Source organism: Scyliorhinus canicula, chromosome 7 (assembly GCF_902713615.1).
Source record: "Scyliorhinus canicula chromosome 7, sScyCan1.1, whole genome shotgun sequence".
Taxonomy (NCBI): domain Eukaryota; kingdom Metazoa; phylum Chordata; class Chondrichthyes; order Carcharhiniformes; family Scyliorhinidae; genus Scyliorhinus; species Scyliorhinus canicula.
The window spans coordinates 57182459-57194701 of NC_052152.1; the positions used below are offsets into that span (position 1 = coordinate 57182459).

The following is a 12243-nucleotide window of genomic DNA, read 5'->3' on the forward strand; positions in this document are numbered from 1 at the left end:
GTGAAGTTCTGATGCTGCTGGCAGAAATACATGGGAAAGTCACAGCCCATTCTAAGACAATCTGGTAGTTTTGGTATTCCTATAAATATTAGAGTCAGTGAACATTTTAGAATAGGTTAGATACTTTTGGCAGTGAAGACGTTTTGATACCTTTCAATCAAAATAAATATTTCATTTCAGATTAATCAGTTTTGCTAAATTCATCTATTTCTTGCCAATTTGTCCACAATTTTGGAGTAGCAGCAGTGTCTACTGTCCACAATGGACTACTGATAAGAGCAAGACACAACTTGACGGCGTACACTACCTTAAAGGAAAGCAGTTATTTTATACACATAAGTTGAATTTATATGATGTGGAGATGCCAGTGTTGGACTGAGGTGGGCACAGTAAGAAGTCTTACAACACCAGGTTAAAGTCCAACAGGTTTGTTTCGAATCACTAGCTTTTGGAGTGCAGCTCCTTCATCAGGTGAATTTATATAGCACCTTTTAATACAGTAAAACATATCCAAGGTGCTTCACAGGAGGATGATTTTAAAACTAAACTTGATACTAACCCACACAGATATTCAGATAGATGACCAAAAGATTAGTCAATCATCACAAAGCAGATGAGGTCAGGAGAGGGATATCCAGAAGATGGAAGTGTGTTAAAATATCAGATTCATGGGCGACAGGGTGGCGCAGTGGTTAGCACTGGGACTACAGCGCTGAGGACCAGGTTTGAATCTCGGTCAGTCCGTGTGGAGTTTGCACATTCTCCCCGTGTCGGCGTGGTTTTCATCCCCACAACCTAAAGATGTGCAGGTTAGATGGATTGGCCGCGCTAAATTGCCCCTTAATTGCAAAAAAATAGAATTGGGTACTCTAAATTTTCTTTTAAAATATCGGATTCACAGGAAGTCAGGATTTGAGTTACGCAGAGATGTGGATGGAGGAAATTAGTGATGAGCCACAGACAGATTTGAAAACAAAGGCACTTAAAAAATACTAAGACATTAATAAGGGGATCAGGGGTTATGGGGAGATGGCAGGAGAATGGGGATGAGAAAAATATCAGCCATGATTGAATGGCGGAGCAGACTCGATGGGCTGAGTGGCATAATTCTGCTTCTATGTCTTATGACTGGGCCAGGAACCAATGTAGATCAGGGAGCATGGGAGCGTTCGGCGAACTCGACCGTGCAAGTTAGAACACAGGCAACAGAGTTTTAGAAGTAATGGTGAAATATCGCACTGGCCAGTTACTCGTTGGAACTAGGTCTGGAGATAGCTCCCCATGAAAACATGGGGTTTAAAAATCAGAATTGTTAAACTTTTTTAAAATTATATTTCCGACCTGAGGTGCGCCTGGCCTGCGCGGGTGGTGCCAGGCCCCATCACCATGGTGCCCGGGCCCGTCATTCTGACCCCATACAGGATGTGTTTCCGGGTGAGGAGCTGGAGTTATTGATCCATCAACATTAAGGCCAGCTACAGTATGGCGGACCGTGGAGGTAAGCTGGGTGGAAGCGGCGTGCTCCTCCAGTCGGTTAAATGTATTTCTGCGTCAGAGGGTTTATGCGGAGTGGCTGGACAGGCCGGATTGAGAATGGAGAAGGTGCATCTGCTCGGACTAATTTGGTGATGATCCGGCGGAATATGTCCGCCTTCGGTCTGATCCTTGCCTTTTAAGTAGATGCGTGTTTTAATTTCAGTTATAATGCACTAAACATGCAATTCACTGTTTTCTAAAGACCGCGCCATTGAGTTCATGGCAAACACATCTCGGAGCCCCTCACATTTGCCATGGAAAGTGAAGTTTATCCCCCACTGTTAGACGTGTTATCAAAATTACATCAGTTAGTTTCTGATATAAATCAGGATTTAAAATTTATTTCAGGTAATAGGCGTGAAGAAGCGGGCAGCAATTTAACATGACCTTCGCATTTGAGAATGCCCATCCCCAAATGAAATCTCCAGTGGATTATAAATCTGACAACCAGTAACCCGGAGGATCTGCACAGAAAGTTGATTGAATGCGATGTTTGCTCATTGAAGGAAAGATGTCATATTGAGCAGTTTGTGTGATCAATGCATTTTCTTCCAAGTGCCAGATGCTCTTTCTCCCGATTAGATGTTTTTCAGCGTTGAAGTGAAGCCTACTCGAAATTTGTTTTTTTCCCCCCAGAACCGCAAAACTGCCAAACTCTGTTCACTCTGTTGTTGTTTCTTTCTACAATCTCCGGGTTTTAAAAGCTCAAGCCTATTGAACTGCTATCTAATATCTTATTATTTTCCTTTGTGTTGTCTTCGGGCTCTTGGTCTTGGGTTCTTAAACATTCAACAAAGCTTTGTAGGTAGGTCATTTAAGCTGGTTTGGTGTGAACAGATGGCATTGCCAGTAACGAAAAGAAAAAATACCGTTTGCAAACATTTAAACATATAGAAATGTATTTTAAGGCAGGTGTGTTACAAATTTAAGCCAAATTGGTGATTGTTACACATATGACAATAACTTGCATTTAGATAGGGCTATTAATGAAACATCACAAGAAAAGTCACACGCATAATCAGACAAAACATTACACCAAACCAAAGGAGGATGATATTAGCTGGGGTGGCCTTAATCAGAGATGGATTTAAGGAAGTTCCTGAAGGCATGTTCAGAAGAACTTTCAAAGCATGGGGCCCAAGTGGTTGAAGGCATAGCTGCCAGTTGTGAGGCAAAGTGATGCAGTATGTCAGCCATCACTAGTTACAGTAGTATGCCTTTGAATCAGAAGGTTATAGGTTTAGGTTCCATTCCAAAACATCTCACTCCAGTGCATTATTAAAGGAGTGCTGCACTGTCAGAAGTGCCTGAGACATTAAATCTTTTCTCTGAGGTGGGCATAAAAGATCCCATGGCACAATCTTGTGAGGAGCAAAGGAGGTATCCCTAGTGTCCTGACCAATACTTGCCTTTCAATAAACATTACACAAATAGATTATCTGACTATTATCATGTCTGTGGGGATTTGCTTTGTACAATTTAGCTGTCACTGTTGTACATTACAATGGTGACTACATTTCAAAAGTACTTCATTGGCTTTAAACTGCTTTAGGATATCCTGTGGTAATGAAAGGTGCTGAAGAAATGCAAGTTTTTTTGCATAAAGAGCAAAAATTTGCACAAAGAAAAGTAGATGGTAGGAGTGTGGTGGTGATGGCAGTTGGTGGGTTCGAAGAGGTTATAGAGATAGGAAGTGACAAGGCCATGCTGGGATTTAAACAAAAGGATGAAAAGTTAATATTGGGGCCAGGAGCTTATGCAATGTTAAAGGACAAGAGTAATAGTGTGACAAACTTGGCGAAGAAAGATAAGGGAAGCAGAGTTGAGCTGGAACTTTAAAGTGTAGAGACTAGGAGGACATCCGGGGAGCATTGAAGTACTTAATTCTGAATATGACAGAGACATAGATGGGAATTTCAGCTCGGAGGCAGACGTAAATGTTGTTTAGGATGGCAGTAGGTGGTCTTGGTGGTAGAGAGCATATGGATTGAAACCTTGGAATTGAATGGGATGTTGAAGTTAACTATCTGAGGCTTATGGATCATAATCTTTTCAGCTAATGATAATAGATTATATTTACTATCTCTAGTACTTTTTTAAAAATTCAAAGTACCCGTTTTTTTCCAATTAAGGGGCAATTTAGCGTGGCCAATCCACCTACCCTGTACCCCTTTGGATTGTGGAGGTGAGACCCACGCAGACACGAGGAGAATGTGCAAACTCCACACGGCCGGAATCAAACCCAGGTCCTTGGCTCAGTGATGCAGCAGTGCTAACCACTGCACCCTTTGCCACCCTTCTCTAGTACCTCTGTGTTGGTAACAGACATACAAAAACCTTGAAGAGATAAAAGAGGCTGTGGAGGATGTTTGCCTTGTACTTGTTCGCTGCAAAAATGTAAAAGGTTCACTATCTTCTCGGGGATAATTAGGGATGGGCAATAGATGCTCGCTTCCCAGCGACACCCATGTCCCAGGAAATAATCTTTAAAAACTAATTCATCTGATCAGGTCTCACTGGGTGTTGGTGGTGCATCTTTTTTGTGCAAAATTAATCCTTAGTAAGTCTGACAAATTTACAGCAACTACTTTCTTTGTAATCATTCATTTGAAACATGGCTTTTGGGGGGCCGGAGTTAGTTCATATTTCGCTAAATGCCAAGTTTGTGGTTCTGAATAACACCAACGTTGCGGGTTTGATTCCCGTTCTGGCTGAAGTAGAGTTAGGACCTGTCTTCTTGTCCTGCCCCTGAGATGGAAGGCAGTGGCAAACCACCACTGACGAAAGCTGCTGAGGAAACAACTCATGATGAAGCATCAGCAGACAATGATCAAAAGACCTGCCTTCGAGCAGACATGACATGACTATGTTTTATGCAGTTCTTCATTAACATGTAATCAATCCCATGCTTGTGTGATTTTAATCTGTCATACTTCCAGATTATTATAGTTAGCAAAGGTGTTTTAGGCCAGCTGAAGTTTCAGGTATCCACATTTTCAAACCTCCTCCTTTGTCACATGTGTTAGAGGAAGAACATTTTTTACACAGAAAATGGTAATGACTTGGAAATCAATTCCTACGAGGGTGGTGGAAGCGAAGATATTTGATGATTGCAAAAATAAATTGGATAGCCACGTTAGGGGAATATATTTTCAGGGCTATGGGGATAGAGTTAACTGAGTGCCTCTACAGAATGTCAGCATGGACTTGATGGGCTGAATGGCTGTATGATGTAACTACAATTCATATGACCATTTCACCAAACCTCAACTCCTAATTGAAAATCTCAGAAACTTCCTTGCAATTGGCATTAATTCAAGGAAGTTGTGTCCCCCTTTAATTTTCCATAAAATTTAAAAATAACATCTTGCTTTTTCGTTTTGGGTTATGTCTCCCATTTTTAAAAATCTTTCCCCGTTTTAATTTTATCTGGTTCAGATTGCTGCTATTTTATTTCTAATCTTTCCTTCATTTCTATTAATGTAGAATGATCACAGCACAGAAGGAGGCCATTGTGTCTGTGCTGGCTCTTTGTATGAGTAACTCAGCTAATCCCACATCCTGACCTTTTCTCCAGAGATCATCTTCCAGTTCCCTTTGAAAACCACCATGGAATCTGCCTCCACCATACTCTTCGGCAGTACATGTGCAGGTTAGGTGGATTGGCTATGCTAAATTGTCCCTTAGTGTCCGAAGACGTGTAGGTTAGGTGGGATTACAGGGATAGATTGGGGGAGTGGCATAGATAGAGTGCTCTTTCAGAGTCGGCAGACTCAATGGGCCTCAACAGACTCTCCTTCTGCACTGTATGGATTCTATGATTCTTCATTCCACATCCTAACACTCACTGCATTAAAATCTCATTTTGAACCCCTCTATCAAATCCCTTCTCAGCCTTCTCTCAAGAGAACAGCCTCAGAACTTCAATGTATCCAGGTAACAGAAGTCCCTCATCCCTAGAGCCGTTGTCTTTAATGCCTTCACATCCTTCATAAAGTATTCTCCGGTATTGGTCACAATACCCTGGTTCAAGCCGAACTAGTGTTTTAAGAAGGTGGATGTGTTGATATTTTAAATTCCTGTTTTCTATTAACATTTTTCTTTGCTCTATTTTGATTTCAAAGTACACATTGTGTTCATTAACAAGCATCTATCTTGCATGTGATCTTTATAATGTGTTTTTTGTTTTACACATTTTGCATTGTATTAGATTCTTGCTTGTTATGTACCTATCATGAAAGCTGTCTTTTAAAATTGTTTTTAGTGGTTCCAATTAAGGGGCAATTTAGCGTGGCCAACCCACCTACCCTGCATATCTTTTGGGTTGTGGGGATGGGATCCATGCAGACATGGGGAGAATGTGCAAACTCCACTCTGGAACCTCAGCGCCATGAGGCAGCAGTGCTAACCACTGTGCCCCCAGGCCGCCAATAGCTGTCTCTGGAAGTGTCTGCATTGATTGAAAGGTGGCAGATAGAATTGCCAGAGCAAATTCAGCATTTACCAATTTACCCAAGACACCGTGGAGGAAACAAGATATCAAACTTATAACAAAACTTGCTGTGTACAAAGCTGTGGTCAGCTATCCTCCAATATGCCTGTGAGAAAGACTACCAACCCTAGACATATTAGACAGTTGGACAGGTTCCACATGAGATGCTAAAAGCAAATTACTGCAAATGCTGCAATCTGAAACAAAAACAGAAAATACTGGACAATCTCAGCAGGTCTGACCGCATCTGTGGAGAGAAAAGGGAGCTAACGTTTCGAATCTGGATGACTCTTTGTTTCTGTTTTTGTTCCACACGAGATGCATTAGAAACATCATGTGTATCAAATAGGAGTACAAAGTATCCAACGCTGAGGTACTTCAAAGAGCAGAAATGGTTGTAATTTAAGAATTCATCATCAGAGCTAAGGTCAGATGGGATGGACATGCAGTATGTAAAACTGATTATAAAATCCCTGAATGTATTCACAACTTAAACTTGGACACTGCATACAATATAGGGCAAGATTAAGGTACAAGTAATCTTTGAAAATGAACATCAGGATTGTGGCATATCCACCACAGACTGGGATACAAATGCACAAAAAAAATTAAACCAGAGAGCAATCTCTAGTAGAGCTGTTGTTTCCTTCAAAAAGCAAATATAGGTAGCTAAGGACAAAGGCAAGCTAGAAAGAAAAAGGTTATCTCAACAAAATCGGACAATTCAACCTTGTCCACACTGTGGAAAGCCATGCAGGTCTGAAATCAGGCTCCACGCCGTGTGAGAACAACAGATGATTCTATCCATGCAAGAATCAGCCCTCTTTGATTGTAAAGGGAAACCAACATTTACACATTTTTCTTTGTTATGTAGCTTTTCTGAATAGTACAGTAGCATGTCTTGTTGCTGTCAGTACATACGACACTTGTGGTTGGAGTTGGGTATAATTGGAAGAATCCCTTGGGTAAATGGTGGGACAGAGAATAGTGCACAGCATTACTTGTATACCAGCAGAGACCCACAAAACATTGCAGCCTAATTAATAGCTTTATTGCAGTTACACTTTCACTATAGGATTTCTAGTTATTCTTTTACCAAAGACATAACAGAATAAACATTTCTCACTCTGGAAAATCTGTCCATCTGTAGAATTGTGTGCGGGTGTTGGATATTAACTAAATATTCACTTGTGCCCCTATAAAAAGGAACAGATTAAAACTGCAGTTGTTTGCTAAGAAGGTGTATGTTTGTAATGTGTATCTCTAAATTAATGTGGTGTAAAGATTGTTTCCAGTTCTAACCCTCACCACCTGGCTGTCTAGAGTAGAACCTTCAGATTGTATAAAACTTACACCTTTTATTAAAGATTTCCGTGGATAGGAATATTCAGAGTTCATATTAGATAGGTGTGGAAATACTAAATATGTATTTTAACACCTTATTTTAATGAGAGATCATTGAATTATTGTGATCTGAAAGTATTGACACCTGTATAGCTGTGAATGAGCCTGGTGTATGAAGCAAGACAAAATGGAAAGTGAGGACATCAGTGCTGTAAGCCGTCATTCTATATTTAAAAAGGCGGATATTCAAAACTCTGCAACCTGTATCCTAACTTGCACTAAGTTCCATTCATCCATTACCCTATACATTGACTCTCAGATAAACACCATCTTCATTTTAAAATACCCAACGCTGTTTTAAATTCCTCCATGATCTCACCCCTCTCGATTTCTGTTACCAACTTCAGCTCTCCAATCTTCATCCTTGTGTTCCTCTAATTCTGGCCTCTTGACCACACCTGCTTTTAATCACATCATCATTGGTAGTCCTACCTTCAGCTGTCAAGGTCCTAACCTCTGGAATTCCCTCCCTATACCATTCCTCTCTTTCCTCCTTTAAGACATCCCTTAAAACCTACCTCTTTGGCCAAGCTTTTAGTCATCTTCCCTAATCGTTCCATAAGTGGCTGATATATAAACCTTTGTTTGACAATGCTTCAGTGAAGTACAGTGGGATCTTATATTTTGGTGCTTTGTAAATGTAAGTTATTATTAAAATGCAGAAACCTTGATGGTTTTTTTCAAGTGTTTCAACATAAATGACCAAGGGCACTGGAGCACTGTCAAATGGTTGCTTCACACCAATGAAAATAGTAACAAAAACTGCTACAGTGTTTGTACTTGAGTATAGGTGGTGCAGTGGTTAGCACTGCTGCCTCAAGGCGTCGAGGACCTGGGTTCGATCCCGGCCCCGGGTCACTGCCTGTGTGGAGTTTGCACATTCTCCCTGTGTGTGTGGGTCTCACCCCACAACCCAAAACGATATGCAGGGTAGGTGAATTAGCCACACTAACTTGCCCTTTAATTGGGAAAAAAAGAATTGGGTACTCTAAATTTCCCCAAAAAAATAGAGTATAGGAAAGCATGGGGAATGTTCTGTTGGATTATATTCAGCTGAATGTGCAGACAGGGTCTTAGTTTAATGTCTCATTTAAAAGGTAACACCTCAAACACAGTACATGCTTAGTAGTGCAACAAAGTGAACACCTAGTGGAGCTGGAACACAGAACCTCAAGATAATCTCTTAAGTGTTACCAATGTGCTGGGCCGAAACCTGAAAGAAAAAATGATTTGCTGATGCCTTCTCCTTTAAAATATTTAGAAACCTTGATCCTACACAACAGGTGGGAACCAAAATACTTTTTGATGCTAAGATAAAAGCAAATTACTGCGGATGCTGAAATCTGAAACAAAAACAGAAAATGCTGGAAAGTCTCAGCAAGTCTGACACCATCGTGGAAAGAGAACAGCTATCGTCTGTGGAAAGAGAAAAGAGCATTTTGAGTCAATGACTGTCGGAGTTAGGATCCAGAGCTGGGTGCTCTGACAGTCATCCAGGCTCGCAACATTAGGTCTGTTCTCTCTCCACAGATGCTGTCAGACCTGTTGAGATTTTCCAGCATTTTCTATTTTTACTTTCTGATGCTACTGTGCAGTATGTCATTTTGGGAGTGGAAAAAATTAACTTCATTTGTTTTACCCACGTCGACGCTACCACCAACAAAGCACAACAGTGCCTATACTACCTCAGGAAACTAAGGAAATTTGGCGTGCCCACACTGACTCTTACCAACTTTTACAGATGCACCATAGACAGCATCCTATCTGGCTGCATCACAGCCTGGTATAACTGCTTGGCCCAAGACCGCAAGAAACCTCAGAGAGTCATGAACACAGCCTCCCTCTGCCTTGGGAAAGCGGGCAGCATAATCAAAGACCCCTCCCACCCGGCCTACTCACTCTTTCAACTTCTTCCAACGGGCAGGAGATACAAAAGTCTGAGAACACGCACAACTGATTCAAAAACAGCTTCTTCCCTGCTGTTACCAGACTCCTAAACAGCCTTCTTATGGACTGACCTGATTAATACTGCACCCCTGTATGCTTCACCTGATGACAGTGTCTATGTATTTACATTGTGTACCTTGTGTTGCCCTATTATGTATTTTCTTTTGATGTACTAAATGATCTGTTTGAGCTGCTCGCAGAAAAATACTTTTCACTGTACCTGGGTACACATGACAATAAACAAACCCATAAATAAATTATGACACCACTATGGTTTTCATACTAAAGCAAGGTTTCATTTTCTTGAGTAACTTATTAATTTGTTTTAAAATTTAGAGTACCCAATTATATTTTTTTCAATTAAGGAGCACTTTAGCGTAGCCAATCCACCTAACCTGCACATCTTTGGGTTGTGGGGGTGAAACGCAAACACGGGGAGAATGTGCAAACTCCACACGGACAGTGATCCAGGGCCGGCATTCAAACCCTGGTCCTCAGCGCCGTAGTCCCAGTGCTAACCACTGTGCCACCGTACTGCCATAAATTAAGAAAACTTAAGGGACATAACACTTTAAAATGTTCTCTTCAATTCTTACCCCACTCTTTCACATGGAATTGACTCTATGATGTATTTGTATGAATGTTGCGTGTCACTGCCATGTTGTCCACTTGGCTATTATTTATAAATTAGCCCTTTTCTGGTGAATGTTGGCAGGTCATTTGATTATGGGAAACATAGCGGCTGAGCTTAATCCCCTTTTCACCAATCCTGTTTTTAATATATTTTCTTGCTTGGAAATGTAAACGCCTTGCTTGAGGATAGACTCTCACAGCTTCAGGGATATGGCCAAATCTGATTTTGATTTTGATCTATTTCCCAGTGCACATTATTTAACAGTAGATACGAGTAGCGTTAGGAGCAGAAAGCCTGAAAAATGTCTCTTCCCCAATCAAAGACACTAAGACTAACTGGTACCACTCATATTGCTTCGGTCAGTTTATACAGATGATAATCAAAGCATGGTAAACTCAATAAACCATCAGGATGTCCAGGACATAGCTTTTGAGTAAAAGAAGCACGTCCTTGACCCCACCAATGGAGTGGAAAAGTACAACATAATGATCAAGATTGTGCTTACTTGATATTACCCAGAATAATTTAGTGTTATCTTTGTTCTCTCCTAATTTCAGTGCGAGCGATGGAGATCAAAACAATTGGCCAAACTGAAACCAATACCATATTTATACCTTTAGCTTCTCTTTATCATACCTCTTATTTCTCACAAGAGCTTGCCTATTGTCCATTCGAAAAGTAGACCAATGTTTCTACTATCCACTTTCCTTAGGTCAAAACGGTGATGGTGATTCCTATGAAGTCGTAGATCTGTTGGAATATTCAGGACGACATGAGTGGTGGGGTCGTATTTTTGGACAGAATCCTGGACCAGTTGCAGAGAAATATTCAGTAGCTACTCAATTAATGATGGGTGGCGTAACTGGCTGGTGAGTGTAGTCTTCTGTATGTTGCCAAAGCTATATGTACCACTGTAATTCTCTTCTCTCTCTCTCTCTCTCTCTCTCTCTCTCCTCCACACACACACCCCCCCCCCCCCCCCCCCCCCCCACCGCCGCAACACAATTAAGAAGGAACTGCAAACCAAAAACCTTGGAATATATAAATTGAATAAAAAGTGAGATATTTTAATATGGTTAACAATCATATGAATTTTAAAATGCTGTGCCCAGTAGAACTTTGCAAATGTTCTAACTTGTGGATTTTAGGGTCGCACAGTGATCTGTCCTTTTAACTTTGTCAGAGGGCAGCACGGTAGCATTGTGGTTAGCACGATTGCTTCACAGCTCCAGGGTCCCAGGTTTGATTCCCGGCTTGGGTCACTGTCTGTGCGGAGTCTGCACGTTCTCCCTGTGTGTGCATGGGTTTCCTCCGGGTGCTCCGGTTTCCTCCAACAGTCCAAAGATGTGCAGGTTAGGTGGATTGGCAATGATAAATTGCCCTTAGTGTCCAAAATTTCCCTTAGTGTTGGGTGGGGTACTGGGTTATGGGGATAGGGTGGAGGTGTGGGCTTGGGTATGGTGCTCTTTCCAAGATCCGGTGCAGGCTCGATGGGCCAAATGGCCTCCTTCGGCACTAAATTGTCTGAAAAAATTTCACTTTGAATTGAACCCAAATTGACGGGATGAAAATCTCCTGAAACTGCTGGCTTTTAAAGTCCTACTCGAAGTCGGATAATATTAATTCAGTTCCTGGGTACATAGCATAAAACTGTGTCTAACTTGATATCAATTTGCACTAAAGTGTCCCCTCAAATGAGATTGCTAGATTACTGGTACGTGTCTTGGAAAATAATTACTATTACAGTAGAGGTGTTCTTTAATTTATATTGACTGTTTTCAGGTAACGTTTCCTCTTTTCTGTCAATAGTATTAGCTCTCATTTATGCATTTTATCACAGGCAACATTTTTCTGCAAGGTTTATACTTTATGCTGCTGCCTCACAGGGCTAGGGACCCGGGTTCGATTCTAACCTTAGGTGACTGTCTGTGTGGAGTTTGCACATTCTCACCGTGTCTGCGTGAGTTTCCTCCCACAGTCCAAAGATGCGCAATTTAGGTGGATTGGCTATGCTAAATTTCATAGAATTTACAGTGCAGAAGGAGGCCATTCAGCCCATCAAGTCTGCACCGGCTCTTGGAAAGAGCACCCTACCCAAGCCCACACCTCCACCCTATCCCCGTAACCCCACCCAACACTAAGGGCAATTTTGGACACTAAGGGCAATTTATCATGGCCAATCCAGCTAACCTGCACATCTTTGGACTGTGGGAGGAAACCGGAGCACCCG

General features: G+C 41.4%; 2 protein-coding genes across 4 annotated transcripts in view; one reads left to right on the plus strand and one right to left on the minus strand.

Annotated features, from left to right (window-relative positions):
• Positions 1-1358, minus strand: part of kdm6a (lysine (K)-specific demethylase 6A) — a 334942-nt gene extending 333584 nt beyond the window's left edge. Inside the window, exon 1 of the mRNA XM_038802080.1 lies at positions 1342-1358. The gene's annotated coding sequence lies outside the window, so the exon portion shown is untranslated. The remainder of the gene's footprint in view (positions 1-1341) is intronic.
• Positions 1281-12243, plus strand: part of fundc1 (FUN14 domain containing 1) — a 60097-nt gene continuing 49134 nt past the window's right edge. The window contains exons 1-2 of one of the 3 annotated variants that reach the window (XM_038802084.1): positions 1281-1498; positions 10726-10882. In XM_038802084.1, coding sequence (XP_038658012.1) covers positions 1483-1498; positions 10726-10882 — 173 coding nt within the window. In that variant the 5' untranslated portion in view covers positions 1281-1482. Of the gene's footprint in view, positions 1499-1523; positions 1603-1884; positions 2342-10725; positions 10883-12243 lie in introns of those variants that run through there. The other 2 variants (XM_038802083.1, XM_038802082.1) reach the window with 2 other exon arrangements.